The sequence below is a fragment of the Daktulosphaira vitifoliae genome, unplaced genomic scaffold (assembly GCF_025091365.1).
Source record: "Daktulosphaira vitifoliae isolate Bord-2020 unplaced genomic scaffold, ASM2509136v1 Scaffold_4, whole genome shotgun sequence".
NCBI lineage: Eukaryota > Metazoa > Arthropoda > Insecta > Hemiptera > Phylloxeridae > Daktulosphaira > Daktulosphaira vitifoliae.
This window is the reverse complement of record NW_026099575.1, coordinates 22040710-22058700: the sequence shown is the minus strand read 5'-3', so window position 1 is coordinate 22058700 and position 17991 is coordinate 22040710. Positions and strand designations below refer to the sequence as shown.

General features: G+C 26.7%; 3 protein-coding genes across 20 annotated transcripts in view; 1 reads left to right on the top strand and 2 right to left on the bottom strand.

The window, feature by feature from the left end:
* LOC126903656 (uncharacterized) overlaps positions 1-1851 on the bottom strand; it is an 18650-nt gene extending 16799 nt beyond the window's left edge. For 4 of the 10 annotated variants that reach the window (XR_007703552.1, XM_050682012.1, XM_050682013.1 and 1 more), the window contains exon 1: positions 1354-1844. The gene's annotated coding sequence lies outside the window, so the exon portion shown is untranslated. Of the gene's footprint in view, positions 1-1353 lie in introns of all 10 variants that reach the window. The other 6 variants (XR_007703558.1, XM_050682015.1, XR_007703554.1 and 3 more) reach the window with 4 other exon arrangements.
* An 8213-nt stretch (positions 1852-10064) lies between these two features.
* On the bottom strand, positions 10065-13367 carry LOC126906286 (uncharacterized). 2 transcript variants are annotated; one of them, XM_050686745.1, is made up of 5 exons: positions 13176-13367; positions 12810-13034; positions 12381-12746; positions 11461-12306; positions 10065-11389 (listed from the first exon to the last, which is right to left on the bottom strand). In XM_050686745.1, the coding sequence occupies exons 1-5, from the start codon at positions 13209-13211 to the stop codon at positions 10145-10147; spliced, it is 2718 nt and encodes a 905-aa protein (XP_050542702.1). In that variant the 5' UTR covers positions 13212-13367; the 3' UTR covers positions 10065-10144. The 2 variants fall into 2 exon arrangements, with proteins under 2 accessions (XP_050542702.1, XP_050542703.1); XM_050686746.1 differs by having other exon boundaries at positions 13129-13366.
* Positions 13368-13509: 142 nt separating this feature from the next.
* The window catches only part of LOC126906284 (leucine-rich PPR motif-containing protein, mitochondrial-like), a 12905-nt gene continuing 8423 nt past the window's right edge, over positions 13510-17991 (top strand). The window contains exons 1-12 of one of the 8 annotated variants that reach the window (XM_050686744.1): positions 13510-13837; positions 13912-14057; positions 14120-14242; positions 14468-14735; positions 14871-15102; positions 15171-15359; positions 15421-15634; positions 15751-15972; positions 16035-16342; positions 16408-16584; positions 17360-17491; positions 17565-17760. In XM_050686744.1, the coding sequence (XP_050542701.1) occupies positions 13662-13837; positions 13912-14057; positions 14120-14242; positions 14468-14735; positions 14871-15102; positions 15171-15359; positions 15421-15634; positions 15751-15972; positions 16035-16342; positions 16408-16584; positions 17360-17491; positions 17565-17760 (2383 nt within the window). In that variant the 5' untranslated portion in view covers positions 13510-13661. Of the gene's footprint in view, positions 13838-13908; positions 14058-14119; positions 14243-14467; positions 14736-14870; positions 15103-15170; positions 15360-15420; positions 15635-15750; positions 15973-16034; positions 16343-16407; positions 16585-17359; positions 17492-17564; positions 17761-17991 lie in introns of all 8 variants that reach the window. The other 7 variants (XM_050686739.1, XM_050686738.1, XM_050686737.1 and 4 more) reach the window with 7 other exon arrangements.

Here is a 17991-nt window from a genome sequence, read left to right as displayed (position 1 = left end):
ATAAGTTAAGATTTTCAACAGAGAAAATTAAGAAAAATAAATAATAGTCAAATTTAAATCAATATTAATAAAATAAAAAACACATGTTTTATCGAATTTGTAATTAAAACTAAAAGTTTCATTTAAATCAAATAGCAATCGCCTTTTAGTAATAACTGGTTCTTATCTTAATTTGCGCTAACGGTGTTAGCCGTACATCAATAATCGTGACTATTACTTGAATATCAGCAAACTAGACAGTTATTATTAAATATTTAATATTTCCGAGAGGATATATAGCGCTATCTTTACATGTATAAATTAACAAAAAATCGGTTGCCAATTGTCTGAATGTCGTGGCCTATCTATGTGTATTTAATCTATGCTTGTTTTTATAACGCCAGATGACGAAAGTGTCCTTTGTGTATTCTTTTGGAACACTTAGTTTGTTATAATACAAAACGTGTGAATGCGTTATGACAGTCTAGTCTCAAGGCCATAAACNAAAAAATTGCCGTTCTCAACGATTGTAATTTCTATTTTGATTAGTATAAAATTACAATTTTGTTGTAATCTTTATCATCGGTCTTATGTTAATTATGTGTATCTTTATCGGGCGGCTATTATCTATCTGTGTGAACATTGTAAAATCCGAACGGGTCTGACCGTTACTACCGGACGTGCCAANGACCGTTACTGCCGGACGTGCCAATGTATTACTTAAATATAATCAAATGTACACGTTTTCAATAATATGTTATTATTTTAAGTTTAGATTAGTAGTCTTTATTTACACGGTCCTAAATCTCCTAGTTTCGTTTTTTTCTACCGACTAAAGAGTAATATACAAAGTGTTCACTAATGTTTATAATGTTCCCATTGTTTAAAACAATTGACCCAACCCAACCCAACCCAATCAATCTATCAATTATAAACATTAGCTGCTAATAACTAAAAATTAATGATAAGCATTATGCTACGAGCTGTTTTTACGAAATAGCAATAGCTGCTACTTTTTACTGCTATTTTAAAATAGCAATAGCATTAGCAGATGTTAAAAAAAAAATAGCAGTTTACCATCACTAATGGTCAGTCAAAATAAAAATTTGTTTATATATATATAATATTGATGACACGCACATGTGTACGGGTACGATAACCAAAAATAAATTTATACAGGAATAGTATTGCCGGCGTGTGATGAGCGAGGAGTGGAGTGGGGTGAATGCGTTATGACAGTCTAGTACGCTGGCCCTATATAATTTATAGACCACTAAAAAGGCAGTTAGCGGTTTCGTGACCAAATAAATATTGACTTTCAACTAACAACGATAACAAGCATTTATTTTTATTTAATATTATTTAAAATATAACCTGACTGGATCTCTAGAGGTGTTAGTGGTATCCAAGTTAGGTGAACGACGACGGCGAGTGTACACAACCCGAAATAATAATAATAAGTAAAACAATAATAGTATTTATTTTAGTAATCACAATAATACTGTACGAGTTAAGTTAACAGATCTATAAAGGTAAGTTGCCGCGAGCCTAGTAGAATGTCGACTATCTTTATGTTTTAAAGAAATTCAAGTGTAATCGGTTTGTTTACATCCGCACTCATAGTTGAGCTGTAGGGACGTTTGTGCTAATATAGTTGTTAATTGTTAATGTTGGTGAAGGACAAATTATCTGTTCGTAACAGATCAAATTAAATTAAAAATATTAGGAAGGAGGTTTATGTTTTTATTCCACCCTTTTACCATAAATTATCTACGCCTCGTGTATACTTTAATTTTCAGAAACTGCTTACAATCGGCCATACACTCCAATAAATGTTGTTTAACTTTTAAATTTAAATTAAAAAAATATTATTTTGAACAAAGTTTCAAACTTCATAAATTTATAAAAATTCTAAATAAAATTTGTATAAAATTTTACTATAATATTATTAAATAGCTTTAGGGTATTATATTAGAATTAGCAGATTAATTGATTTATCATTGCCCTTTAAATTTATCCTAAAATAATAATCTTGAAAATTTTTTTTTTTTAGTAGTGATTAAATATTTTTTAGGTTCACCCCTATCCCTTTCTTAACTTTATTTCTTTTTAATGACAAAATATATTGAACTAGTTTTTAAAAAAGAAAATAATCTTATTAAGAAAATGACCGGTCCATAACAACTTTTAGACTAGTAATTCGAAAATTAGCAAGTTTTTATAGCTGACAAGTGAAAGTGTGTAGTCGTTAAATAAAGTTAAATAATAACAATTATCACACCTGATTCATTAATACACTAGAGCAATAAATTGAAAACTACATAACAAATTGGCAACAAATTCATTGATTATTTTTAAATCGATGGACAGCTATTTTAAAAAATTAATACTAAAGTCAATCGAGTCAAGTAGTAAGAGCGACAAACACAAATAACCGGCCGAACAAAGTATCATAAAGGTATAGTACAGTTAACACAATGTATGAGAGAACGCAATTTGACGGGCAAATGGTTAGATAGAATGATCCTGTCTTGTTCAATAGTCACTCAGTTGCGTAGTCTGCAGTATAACAATAAGTTCTTAAGCAAACTGGCAACGTTGCTTTGAGAGTCTGCAGGGACAGTGCGTTAAAAACGTTCATAATGCTTATGAACACCACGTTGCCAGATTACTTATTTATCGCTTTTATTACTTGTGGCTCGATTGACTTCAGTATTAATTTTCCTAAATGTCTGTCCATCGAATTGATATTAATCAATGAATTTATCGCCGTTTAAAAATATTTTGTGCATCTACTGAAAACGGTTGTTGGAATTTGTCCCTCACATAAACTAAATTGATTATTAATAGACCATTCTGCTATTCGTTCTTTATCGCCCATTAGTATTGAAAATACATTACATTTATAAAATGTATATTATGACGGGTTTCACAATTCTTATTACAAATACAAATACAAGTACAAATTATTCAAGCATCACTTTAATTACATTAAAGTTATTATTTTTTGTTCTTTTTTTTGCAATAATGTTAGTTATATTTGATATAGAAGTTCAAAATTTTCTTATTACATTTTATTTAAAACTAAAAATATGTTGTAATTTATATTAATTAAATCGGTTACGCACTATAATATTTTTTAATTTAAAATTTAAGAATATACGTAATTATATAAATATACAAAATTGTAAACTTAATAAATGTATAAAACTGTTACATAACAATTGCATGAAATATTATTAAAATTATTTTTTAAATGTAATTTAATTAGCTTTATAAAGTGATTGATTTATCATTGACCACTAAATTTCTCCTAAGTTATAATTTTAGAAATATTTTTTTGGCTTTGTTGAGTACTATTTATCTCTCAATTTATAAATGGTTAAATACTTTTTAGTTCGTCCTTTATCACTTATAAGGGTACACTTTATTTTTTTTGATGGCAACATACATTTTTAACTTACTTAAAAAATAGAAAATATTTTAATTTAAATAATGACTGGTCGATAATTACAATTGGACCAGTACTTCGAAAATTATTAGTATTTTAATACTCAGTCAGATGGAAATGCGCGGTTGTAAAACGTCTAATGAAAAAAATTGTCATTAATATATTAGAGCACTAAATTAAAATTTACATATCTAATTGGCAACAAATTCATCGATTATTTAATTAATTCGATGGAAAGATATTTGACAAAATGAATACAGTAGTCAATCAAGGCAAGTAGTAAGAGCGATAAATTCAAATAATCGGATGAGTAAAATTTAAGTGTTAATAATGTGTAGTACAATGAATATCATATATTGCATAAGAGAACGTGACTTGGCGGCCGAATGGCAAGATAGAATCTTACTCATCAAACTGACAACGTTGCTTCATAAGTCTGTGTTATTACAAAGGGGAGAGCGTTAAAATAGTTCTTTACGCTTAACAATACCACGTTGCCAGTTTGCTCATTGATTTTTCTTTTATTTTTATTTGTCGTTCTTACTAATAGGTTTGATCCGACTTCAGCATATAATTTCTCAAATATCTGTCCATCGAATTGAAAATAATCAATGAATTTGTCGCCGTTTTTAAGATATTATAGTAGAACACAGATGGGCCGGTATAATAGCACAACTTATTTGAACCCTATACTCGGTAATGACTATATATATTTATACAAGATTAGCCGAACAAAACTGCCGGACATAGTGCAACCGCCACAAATGAACTATTATAACTTCAGTACTCTTATGTATTATTTTATTATTTCCATGTGTACATATCTTAAGTACTCATAAAGTATAATCAATTTTATTTTTTTATTTACTTTGTGACAAATAAATACAAATTTTATATTTGCTCAACTATATGAAATACATTATTATCGATTAAGAATAAGACACTTGTTTTCTTGAAATCTATTGACAAATTTTTAATTTTCATAAAATAAATAATATTGTTATTGTAATGTTTATTTAATTAAATAATATTTACTTTTACAAAAACACTCCAAAAGTACAAATAATATATATAAAAAAAAAATTTGTATTAAAGGATTGGCCCCCTTTAAATAATTTTTAAATAGATAAGACGGAGTGAGATAACAAATTAGGCATTTTTCAAAATCAATCAGTTATAGTAGCACATCCTAGCTAACATAATCGTATTACGATACACTCAATTACTCGATCGTATGTTGATAATATTAAATATTAAACTCAACCTAGAAATTTTGTAGGTTTTGCTTATTACTATTAAAATGCGCTTCTAATTATTTATGGGAGCCTATTGTCTAAGCACTTTAAATTTGCAGAGGGCTGTTTAAAATTGTTTATACACTCCAATCTTTTTAAAATTAAGTATTAAAAATTTTTTAGGTTGTGAAATTTATAAATATATAAAACTGTTGATTAAAAATTACGTGAAATATTACAAAAAAATATCATTGACCATTAAATTTCTCTAATTTGAGGAAATGAATACTGAAGTCAATAGAGCGAAGTAATAAGAGCGACTTATTAAAATAATCGGATGAACAAAATTGAAGTGTCAATAATGTGTAGTATAATGATTACACTGCATGGGAGAACGTATCTCGGTGCCCAAACTCAGTTGTGTTTTGCGTCCCGTGGGTTAGAAATAAGTTTATAAGCAAATTGCAACGTTGCTGTCTTAAGTCTGAATAATTAAAAGGGACAGATCATTGAAATAATTCTTAAACCTTATGAATTCCACACGTTGCCAGTTTTCCTATTAACTCATTTATAACTTGAATTTGTTGCCGTTTGGAAAATATTTGTTCCGTCTGCTGAAAACAGTTGTTTAAATTTGTCGCTCAAATATACTAAAATGTTTTCTATTAATAGACCGTCCGGTCGCGCTATTTTTCTATTACTTATTTATTGCCTATTAGTATTGTAAATATATTGCATTTATAAAATGTAAGTTGTTTATTATGTCCGCTTAGTCAATCATTAATACAAATTATTCAAGCACTACTTTACTGTATTAAAGTTATTCTTTTTTGTTCATTCTTTAGCAAAAATGTTTGTTCTATTTTATTTATTTTAATACATAAATAAAACTAAATAATTTTATTATTTAGTTTAAAATTTTTTTTGACATTTTATTTGAGATTATATATATATATATATATATTATAATTTAATTGGTTATGCACTGCAAAAACTTTTAATTTAAAAATTAAAAATATAAATAATTGTTTTCAATATTGTGAACTTAATAAATGTATAAAACTGTTGTTACATATAAATTGCTTGAAATATTACTGGAAATATTTATTATATGTATATATATATATATATATATATATATAAAAGTTCGTAGTTTAAAAACGTTGGTGTTTATAAATAGTCACGCCGACTATTTATAAACTAAGTTTTTTATTTTATTTATTAATATTATCAGAGCTGTGAATTATATACATTTAAACATATTGTTAAGTTAATTTGAACACACCATTAGTCAGTACATTGATTTGAAAACTGATTAGTGATTTCCCGATGTCTCAGTTTTGGATGTGATTACATGGGTTAATTCCTCTCAGAAAATAAAAAATATTACTACGTTACTATACAATCTGAAGCTGCAGAAGCTTAGAACCCTTCAAAATGTATAAAAGCATATAATTCATAGCCCTGAATGTTATATATTTATTTACTGCTTATAAACATATATTTTTAGGGGTGCCTTGTAAAACTGACACGGAATAAATGTATATGACACAATATTTCAAGACTGAAAATTGACGTAGAGCTGTTTATTCTCACTAATAAACAAGTATAGCCCACTAAAATGAAAAACAAGAATAATGCACAAAATGTTATTAATTAACCAGTTACCAATATCGTATTTGTTTGACGACGAGCGGGAAAAAATAAGCGATATTTGAACAATGCATATCAAAAGATGTCGCGAAGATGACCAACATATATTCAAACCATATGTAGTCTGTATAAGTGTTAAGTAAGTAAGGAAACGGGTTTCTATTGTTCTCATGGATTTAACAATTGACCTGTTTCTTGACTTACTGAACATTGTGGATAGTAAATATACCACAAATTTCGTTTAGTCAGTGATATATTTGCGGTGGGTTGGGTTTATCGTTACCGCCAAATATGAATAAGGTCAGTTTTTCGTTTTCGCCAAACCGATAGTTTATACCTGTATATGTCAGTTTGTTGTTTACATCCGGTTTTTGTTATTGTTTACGGCATAGAAGAGCTAAAGCCAAGAATTCCGTAAACAACAACAAAAACCGGATGTAAACAACAAACTGACATACAACAGATAAACAACATCGATGTTATCAGTTATCAACTGATATAAAAACCCACAGTTTAGTTAAAACCACGAGCCTGTAACTATCGCTCTGAAGATGGACTCTGCAACGAGTTTGGAACCATCATATCATTACTACAAACATAGATACATCCGTAAACATTACAAGCAGTATATATATATAGTCTTATATACACAGAATTAAGTGCGAGTAGTTGAAGTGGAGAAATGCGTCTGGTGTGTTATGCGATAAAAGAATTCCAATGAGGTTGAAAGGTAAGTTTTATAGGACTGCAGCGAGACCAGCTATGAAGTATGGTTCACAAGTTTTTGTGGTTGACAAGAAAGTAGAGCAAAGAATGAATGTAGCAGAGATGTGAATGCTTAGATGGATGAGTGGAGTGACTAGAGAAGATAGGATAAGGAACGAACATATAAAAGGGAGTATAGGTGTAACGTCATCGTGTATAAGATGAGAAAATATAGACTAAGATGGTTTGGTCATGTTACGAGGAGAGAGGAATCATATATATATGTAACTTAATTCGTTTATTAGATATAAACATTTAAAGTTTAAAATTTTTTTGTTAATATACATGTATAATACACTAGGAATGTATTTTTATACAGGTAGCTAATTGTTTTTTTATGACATTGCTGTCACAGTCACGGATTGTTTATTATCAATTATGACTATCAATAGATATACGTTCTGTATTGTCAGTAGTGTATTTATTAACTCATAACAATGTGCCTTACTACCATTGATAATAACAATGCTGTGTACCTGCTAATATCGATGTCATAAAAAACCAATTAGCTACCTGTATTTGTAATCTCTTGTGTATTATATATGTATATTAACTCAAAAATTTGAAACTTTAAATGTTTATATCTAATAAACAAATAAAGTTATATTAAAAATTCAAATGCCATTTATTATTAAATTAAAAACTCAAACATTTTATTAAATTCAAATTATGTGTTCTCATTTAAAAAAACTCAAGTTAATGTTTTTTTAACCTTGAAGGGATGAAAAATATCATGTTTTTACTACATATTATTGTAGTGTTTTTTGAATCAAACAATATATTCCTTACCAAAAATTTTAAATTTTCAATAGTTACTGAGTAAACGAGTGTCTTATCCTTAATGAATCACCTGTATATACCTATTTCATGATAATCCTCCTTCAAATTCTAAATAAATTGCAATAAATTCTATTTAATATGAATTGAAAACGGTCCAATTTAGTTTTCATAAATTAAAAAAACAATTTTTGCTGCCTCTGTACGCACGCTTGTATTTTGGATGTGTCCAAGTAAAATATTTTTTTCGTCACATTTAAAACAAATTTTTGCAAAATAATTTTGTGAATAATGGTGTTGACATAAGTGGCTTGAAATAAGTGGAAGAAGACACTCCATTTTTATTGTCTCTCATGACGCATCGTCACCGTTAAAAACACCAATATAAATCGACAAGTTTAAATGCATAGTGTACTTTACAATGCACTTTTTTTAAAAATGAATGAATCAAAAAATTTTTTTTAGATATAAATACTTAAAGTAATTCTCTTTTGTTAAGTATAATTTTTTTTTAATCTGTTTCTTTACCTTCACAGGGGAATATTCAAAATAGAAACTTTTGTACACAATTTTAATTTTCAATTTAACTTTTGATAATGTCTCGGATATACTCCAACTTTCAATCATATGTTATGTACTATAAGTTAAAAATAAAATTTGTCACTTAATCTTTTATGAGCAAGTAGCCGTTTAAATTGAACAAAAAATTTCTATGTAAAAAACACTGTCTTTCGTGTTGTTATTTTGGTACTGATAACTATTTTGATATTAGACGAATTAAAATAAAAAATTGGTCAATGATTAGTCCCGATGAATTATCTACAATATATCTAAAGGTTTCCAAAAGTTAGACATAAAATATTATATAAAATTTGTCATAACCGTTTTACATTATTATCTAAGTAAATAATCTTAATATTAGTAATCATTTCTTTGTAAATCATGGTGCTTAAAAAGCTACTACAACTGAAATATTTAGAATTTTATTCTGTAGTTATATCTTACAGTATTCTATAATATAATAATATTCAGAAATATTGCGAGCCTAGTCTTGATTTTGTTCTCTAATGTGATGTTGAATTTCATTTTAACCTAGATTTTATTTTTATATGTAAATATTTGTTTTTTACTAATTAGTAATAATCTTAAAAATTAGAGGTGATAGAAAAAATCTAATTGCATATTTGAAATCAGCACGAAAATTGGTACAAAAAAAGTATAATTTTGTCACTGATGAAAATTCCTTGTAGATTATTTTCTGTTTTGCAACAAGACTTTAAATTTTTGTAGACGTTTGCCATAGAAGTAACAAACTAAATAACTACTTTATAACTTTTTACAATTTCTAGGTAAAATTTACAATATTAAATTATTGAATATTAATATCATATTAAATGTAATTACTATAGTGTTTATGTATAAATCATAAAACTTGTAGNTTTTTACAATTTCTAGGTAAAATTTACAATATTAAATTATTGAATATTAATATCATATTAAATGTAATTACTATAGTGTTTATTTATGTATAAATCATAAAACTTGTAGTCAGGATACAAATAAGAAAAGAGGATTTTTTGTCGCTTTTGGAATTATTTAATAATTCCTTTTAAACATTAAATACAAAAGATTTGCATTGAAGCGATTTTAATGACTGTTAAATATCATCTATACTTGTCCCAAGTATGTCACAATTCTACAAGTTTAATTACAATAATTAAAACTATAAATTACTAAGTATTTATTCATATATTATACTCATAAATTAAAGAACTACAAATCAAGACTCTATAATTGCACTAGTGAAGTTCATTGTAATTTCTTTATGTGATTCTCTAACTAATTATTATTTTTTTTTAATAACAACTAGTTTTAAAGATAAAGTAGTACAGTCAAAACTAAAATTTAATTAACTAAAAAACAAATAAAAAAAATTTTTGTTATCAAAAATAATTTTATTTCTATTCCGTTTTAAAGTCAATTTTCAGCCTTTCTTAGCACCACCGACCATTAAAACCTATTTTAACCAAAAAAAAAAAAAAAAATGATTAAGAAGTAAAAGAAATTTAATAAACCACTTTAAACTGAGTTATATTGAAAAAATTTAATATGTAGACATAAAACTTAAAATTTATAATATATATTTACATCTAACTACCAATACTATGATGGATCAAGGTAAATACAATAATATTTTAGGGCAATAAAATGTATTAAATAGAATTTATTTCTGATTAAAATAGTAATACAAAAAAATAACATTCTGTTAATGAAGTAACTGAATTTAATAAAGTTCAGCCATCATAAGTACAACGGTTGCTGACCATCCAGTAAAAGGTCTAGTTCCAATACCTTTGTGAACTAATTTACGTTTTTGCTTTCCATTATTCTCTTTATTTACTTCCCAAACTTCTTCTAAATTATCACTATACCTTTCCCACACATAGCCTGTCCGTTTCCATTCTTGGAAAATACAATTTACTACATCATTCTTTAACTTATTGTATAATTCACGACATCTTAAACGTGTTTCTTTATCTATATCAATGGAATCATCTAAATCAAAAATATTACTATTTTCTCCCATGTAATAATTAAGAGAGCCAAGTGTTAAGAAATTAATATTAATCCAAACTTGGCCCCTCCAATATGGTGGGTCATGTTCTGTATTGTATTTGTTATACATGTTAGATCTTTTACTTAATGATCTTAAACCACAACTCTCTGTTAGTAAATCACTTTCAATTAGATCTAAAATTGCATTTAGTTTTTTCTTTGATGGAACAATTCTCATTAATAGTGGAAATAAGCTGTTATAGCCAGGGTGTTTATCTACATACATCCATTTAGGTTCCTCTAATACAAATCTCTTAAATTCAAAGGTTCCATGTTTTGTTTGTGTCCGTCTTAATTCGACTTTATCAGTGTGTAACCCATAGTCTGCATAAATTGAACTACTGTCAGCCCAATGTAAACGATCTAAATTAGAAACTAATATTTGGTAAAATTCTCTATAGTTTTCAATGGCTTCTAGATCTTCTTTATTTTCTAAATTTAAATATGTTCCTAATCTGTACATTATACGTGTTGCACGTGACATCCAACAAAACAAATCTAAATGTCTTTCAAATTCTAGAAATTTTAATTTTTTATCATTTGAAAATTTAGAATTTTCTGGGTTTGATGATCTAGGGTAATCATCCATACCACTTGTTAAAGTTTTTGGATTTAATTCATATGGTGAATTTGTATCACGCCCATACCATTTATAACCTAAAAATTCATTATTTGAATACTTATGAGCTCCTTGAGTGTCATTAAAATAAGAATACCATGCACGTAACCGTGGCCACATTCTATTCAATACTTCTCTGTGTTTTAGATAATTTTCTTCTCTAAATCGACCTCTATCTTCTAATTTATCCAAAATAGACTCTATTGTTAAAAGAAGAGCTGGTGGATTTGCAGCTGTTGAGCTTTGTACAATGAACTCACTAGGCACTCTTGCTCTTGCTTCAGATCCTAATATCTAAAAATGAAATAATAACATACACATCAGTACTTTTATTTGAATAACAAGCAATTTCATTTTATTTATACCTGTTCTCTTGGTATCCAACCACGACAATTCATTGTATCAAGCCAATGACTAACTATATCTAGCTCTAAATCTGTACTCCATTTAGATAACAATAACCCATGGAAACCATCATCCCACAAAAACCCCCGAGGAAACTGAGATCTACTAGGAACAGATGTTAATAATGGTGATTTCCAATAACGTAGAATTGCAGAATCATCATTTGATTTAGACAATTCTTCATCTTTGACTAAACTGTTACCATAAAAATAACCAATACTACCAGCCATTTGACTAAATGTTGAACGAGCAAATAGAATATACTCTTGAGGATAATTTTCCAATTTAAAAACACGATTAAATTTTTCATAAAATTTCATACTATACAATGAAGCTATTTCTGTAAATTTCTTTCCAGTTAAAAATGGATTTAAGTTGTGATTTTGTTGATAAACAATATCAAAACTACCAGTTTGAGAATATAACGTTATTTGAATAGCCACCAAATTCTTCATATCATTTGATTCATTTTTTTCAGTTAATACTACCTGATGTACTTGATTATATTTTTGATTTTCAACTGCCATTAAGCCTTGTATAAGACATTTTTTTAAATCAGCCATAGAATTACATTGTGTTCGACCAACGCTTAGATGAATGGAAGATTTTAAATCATTTATGTTTTCATTATCAAATATGACAGACATTTTAAAATCTCCTAAACTAGGAGTTCGACCATTTATTTTAGCTAAAACATGTCCTGATAATAGTTTTTTTAATTGTAATTCGTAATCATCAGTACTTAGTGATTTTGCATTTTCATCTCCTGGATCAATTATAGTATACCATATAAATGATATAGCATCCTATATATATATATAAATACCATGAATAAATAATGAATAAATGTTAATAGATTTCACTTAAAAATTACTCTTACATTATTAAATTTTTTTTTTTCATAATTAACTCTTACTGTCCAGTCTTTTTTATTATTATGATCGGGTCTTAGAAATGTTGTATTTATTCTAAATTTGACTTCACCAGAAATTTCATTTAATTCTTCTATAACTTGTAAACCATAATTACAAGTATCATGTTCAATATATCCATATTTTATGTCACCTCTATTTTCACAATCGTATCGAATTACATTAGGACCTTTACTCAACAATTCATCACTGTTATACCACATTAATCCTGCATTCACAGATCCTAAATCTTTAGGTTCTTTGGTTCTAAGGCCTAAATATTGACCAGGTCTAAAGGTTCCCCATAGCACTGGATCTGAATCTTTTTTTGTAACCTACAAATATATTGATTATAAATAAACCTTGATTATATGTTGAAAAACGAAAAATGTGCATACTTTTGGTCCTCGAAATGGAGAATTTACCGCATAATGAGTGTCTAAGTAACCTCGGTAACATAATGAACAAATAATAGCTATAAGAGATGCAGTTAAAACAGCTGGAATTAAGGGACGACGATTAGAAGATGAATCAAATTCAGCTTGTGATTTTCTTGATTGTCTGTGATCAGATGGCTGGAATCGAACATTTGCTCCAATGCCACCTTTATTTTTTTTTGTAGTCTTAAAACAAAAATTTAAATTTAAATGTTTAAAAAACAAGAAATATATACAATAAAATAATAATTAACTTCAATATGATTCTTAAGTAAATTACCATAGTAAACGTTAGTAAGAGTTTAATAGATAGGTTATTTTACATACATTAAAACCAACAAAATTTGTACACATATAACACATTATCTATAGCTAACAATAATATTCATAAAAAAAAAACTAGGTCATTTTATTTAATCAGAAAAAAAAAAATTGATTTAATATTTTATTTTATTAATACAAGCTCTTAATAAGTATTAATACAAACTTCATGTGAAATCATTAAAACTGTATTTTCAGCTATTATTTACCTTAGTGATAACAGTTATCCTTAACGTTAACCGGTTGATTACATTTCAAAATGATAAAGTTAATCGGTTTATATACCATGGTATTTCATTAATTTTTCATGTCTTTAATCCTATTGAATTTTTAAGGTTATATAAATTAATTTTACTGAGCGCCCTACTCGGAAAAATATTGCTGTAGCTTTTGTAACTAACTTAGTTACCTTTAAAGTAATTTATATTTTTAAGTTTTACTGTTTTTTATAAACATTATTCGGAACATTGATATTTTGCTTCTTGGTAAATCATGTCTATCTTAATGCAATGCTCCAAGCAAATACGTACCGCTTTTGTTTTAAGTCGCCATCGGATTAGTAACACTTTAATTACATCCTCTAATAATTCTAATGGGTCTCAAAAACCACAAAATGAAAAATTCACTGGAATTACTACTCATTACAATAACAACTTACTTCCAAGCCGGTAATTAATTGATAGTTTATTATATTTAACTAATAAATTGGTAGATTGAAACTGTGTAATTTACTTTTAAGTAGATCATTTTTCTCATCTACAATTCATCATTCGACTTCCGTGAAAAATGTTGATAAACAAATAAAAAAACTTGATGAAGATGTCCGTAAATTTGGTCGTATATCTAAACGTGAACTAGAAAGCATTCTTAAAGAAATAGAAGAAAACAGTAGGTTTATAATTTTTCTAAATTTACTAAAATTTGTGTAAATTTAACATTTTTTCTCATAGAATCAGCAACATCTTCTCAGTCATTACTTATTATAAGATGCTGTGGAACTTTATTACCAGATGAATTACCTGAAAATCGAACAAAGTTAGTGCAAAAAATATGGACAACATTGAATAATTTAGGTATGTTTGATTTATCAAATAGTAGCCAGAGACACTTTTAGGAATTATTCTGCTTAAGATAATAAATTCTACTACCCCCAATGACCTTTTTAATTTGAATGAGCAGAAAAAAAACAAAAGTTTTCAACTTTATAATTCACATAGTTGGATAGTTTTTTTTTAGTACCTCCTTAAATGCAGCCAAGTTAATAATCATATATTTAAATATTCTATATGATATTTCAGATGTTCCAATGGATATAAGTCACTACAATACATTATTAAAAGTATATTTGGAAAACGATTATCAGTTTTCACCTACAGATTTTATAGAAGACTTAAATAGCAAAGGAATAGTACCAAATCGTGTTACTTATCAACATTTAGTAACTGCTTTTTGTAAAAAAGGTGATATTGAAGGTGCAAGTCGCATACTAGAATACATGCGTGATAAACAACTTCCAATTAATCAAGTAGTATTTAATGCATTGGTTTTGGGACATTCACAAAATGGGTACATAATTATTTATTACATCTTAAGTTTAATGATAGTTTTCAGAATAAAAAGATGATTATGCTATCAGGTTTACATATTATGTTATAATATGTTCTATATAAAAGACCTTAAAAATATTGATTTATTTTATAGGGACATGGATAGTGCACAAGATGTACTCAACATTATGAAAGAATCCAAACTTGAGCCATCTTCTGAAACATATTCATTATTAGCATCTGGCTTTGCTAAAAAAGGAGATATTGAAAAAGTTCATGAGATTTTAAGTAGTTGTAAAAATCATGATGTTTATTTGACACATAATGATTATTTTGATATTGTACATTCATTGGCTGTAAATGGTCACAGAGATAAAATAGATGAGGTATATTATGGTGGTCAGCAGTATAATATTATTAATATACAAGGATTTAATATAAATTTTTTTTTTAGATTTTGAATCAAATGCATAAAACAACAGGTTATAATCAAGATGCTATAAACTGTATATATAAGTTAATTACAGCTGGTGAAATTGAATGTGCTATTAAAGTATTTGAGTCAATGAAAAAACCTACTAACATTGAAGGATCACCATCAATTGGACGATTTTTTATTGCACATTTAACTAAAATCAACTGTGTAAGTTATTAATTATTTCAGTATTTATGATAAAAAAAATTATTTTAAATATTATTTTTAGCCCGTAAACAAAATAATTAATTTTTGTCAAAAACTTGTGGATGAAGGATCTAATCCAAGAGCTTTTGAGTATGCTACTGAAATGGCATTAAAGAATGGTTCTGTTAATATAGCGTTAGGATTATTTGAATATATGAAGCAAAAAGAGCAATCATTGAGACAACATTATTTCTGGCCCTTATTAGTATCTAAAAACAAACAAAATGATTTGAATGGTAATATATTATTAAATAACCTTTACATTTTTTAATGTATTAAATATACATTTAATCAATATATATAATTGACATAGTATAAATTAAAGTATTCAGTATTTATTATTATATTTCAGGGTTAAATGATTTGTTATCAATAATGATAAATTCTTATAATTTATCTCCAAATATTGATACCCTTAGGCACTATGTTTTACCTTTATTATTTAAAAATAATCTAAGTGGAGTCCAAATCATAAGTAACTTACAGTTAGTAGGTATTCCTTCGGGTACTAGCACTCATGCTTTAGTTCTATACTTATTATCAAATAATGAAATTCGCCAAGCAGCTGATATAGGTAATAATTTTTTCTTAATGTATTGCAAAATAATATATTTATATATTTGTGTATAATTTTAGCTGCTACCCACAGAGCTTTCTACTTACCAAATATAATCCGTCAGCCATTAGTTAATGCATTTTTGTCTGGAAATGATATAAAATCCTTAGTTGTGATACTTCAACAAATATGTAATGGCTTCTCACGTTTGTCATTAGTTACTTCACCAGAATCAGCAAAATATTCAAATGATAAATTTGTTCCAAGTTCTGATACTGAGGAACAAATAATTGAAATGAAAGAATTTATTGGTCAGGTAGTTAGTAATATAGTGAATAAACTACAGAAAAGCTCAGGGGCTACACAAATTACTCAAGAATTACTGGAGGTATATTTCATGTGACTATTTGACTAGAATGATGACAATATTTTATCATGTTTAATTAAATGCAGGCATTATATGAAAAAGGTTTGGGTTTAAGTTCTCGTTCTGCAGAACAGATTCAACAACATTTACAAAGCAAGCTCACGTTTGAAATTTCTAACTTATTGGAAAATTTAACTGATTCATCTTTAACTCGTAAAGTTGAGCTTGATGTTAAACCTGGTGGATATACATTGGCAAACGTGGTAAGTCTAGTAAAAAGATTAAAAAGTAGTCAAGGCCATATTAAGTAAGATGTTTTAGTTTCACTTTAAGAAAAATAGTTTTGAATTTACATCTTTTATAATAATATTTTATTTAAAACAAAAAAAATTATCAAGACCAGTTTCAGTTTGAAAAATAATAAATAATAGGGTAAAATAGTATGAATACTTATGAAAATAATTTAAATTTCTGTTCAACTATTTAATTTTACTTGACTAAAATGCTTAAAACTTTTTGACTTGTAGTGAATTTCTATATATATTTATAAATTTATTTAATCATTATGTAAGTTTCAAACTTATGGATTTTTCCAAATTATGAATGACTCATTTTATTTAAGATTGAACCAAACCATAACTTTACTATTTAAACGTTTAATCAAAAATAATTTATTTAAAGTTTAAAAATAATTATTTTATTACATATTTAGAGAACTTATACATTTTTAATTGCTAATAATTGTCTTAAAAATTAAAGAATCAAATTAAAACTTGAGATTTATAATTGTTTTAATAAATGATAATTCTTCAACAAACCTAGCCTTCTATTTAATTTTTGAATTAAATTTAAAAATTAAGATTTTGGTTCAATTATTTATAGATGTTAATGTCTGTGAATAATTTTGATTAAGACCTCAGGATTTTTTAAATAAATACTTTCATGGGTAAAGTTATAATATTTGTATAACTAAGTTTTATATATTAATTAATAAAAATTAAAAATATTGTTTTAAATTAATCAAATTCAAATTTTTAGGATGAAAAAACATTAGAAAATATTATTAAAAAAGGAGAGTCAAGTGGTGAAACAAAAAATGGTGCTAAAAGACAGTTGTTTAATTTGTACTGTAAAAATAAAAATTTGGAAAAAGCTATTGCCTTAAAAGAAGTATAGTAAAAATATTTACTCATATCTTTTATAGTCTTAATTAAAATTAATTTTTTCATTTAATCAATGATAGAAATTGGATGCAGAAGGATTTAACATACCAACAGGATCACTTGTATTTTTAATTGATTTATATTTGAGTAATAATAAATTAGAAGAAGCCAAATATTTATATCAACAACTTACATCAGCAGACCCTAATTTTGTTTTGGATAAATATAAGATGGTCAAAATGGCAGATCTTATTGTTAAAGATGAAAGTGTTGAAAGTAAGTCTATGCTGAATTCTTTGTAAGACTATTGTTTTAGTATTATATAGTTAATTCATTTTTTTCTATGAGAAGTTTAAATATAAATAATTTTATTCAAATTTGAGAAATATTGATTTAGCTATTATTTCTTATGGCATAACTATTATATGATACAGTGCCATGTAATATATCGTAAGACCTTGATAAAACACTTTTGAAAATGAAATCTTTAAACCTCTTATTATACAG

Excerpts from the sequence above, each read along its gene's own strand:
- LOC126906286 (XM_050686745.1), bottom strand. The coding sequence starts at position 13,211 with ATGTGTTATATGTGTACAAATTTTGTTGGTTTTAAT. Across the intron at positions 12,747-12,809 it reads CTCCATTTCGAGGACCAAAA|GTTACAAAAAAAGATTCAGA; the intron begins GTATGCACATTT and ends ATATATTTGTAG. Across the intron at positions 11,390-11,460 it reads GTTGGATACCAAGAGAACAG|ATATTAGGATCTGAAGCAAG; the intron begins GTATAAATAAAA and ends TTTCATTTTTAG.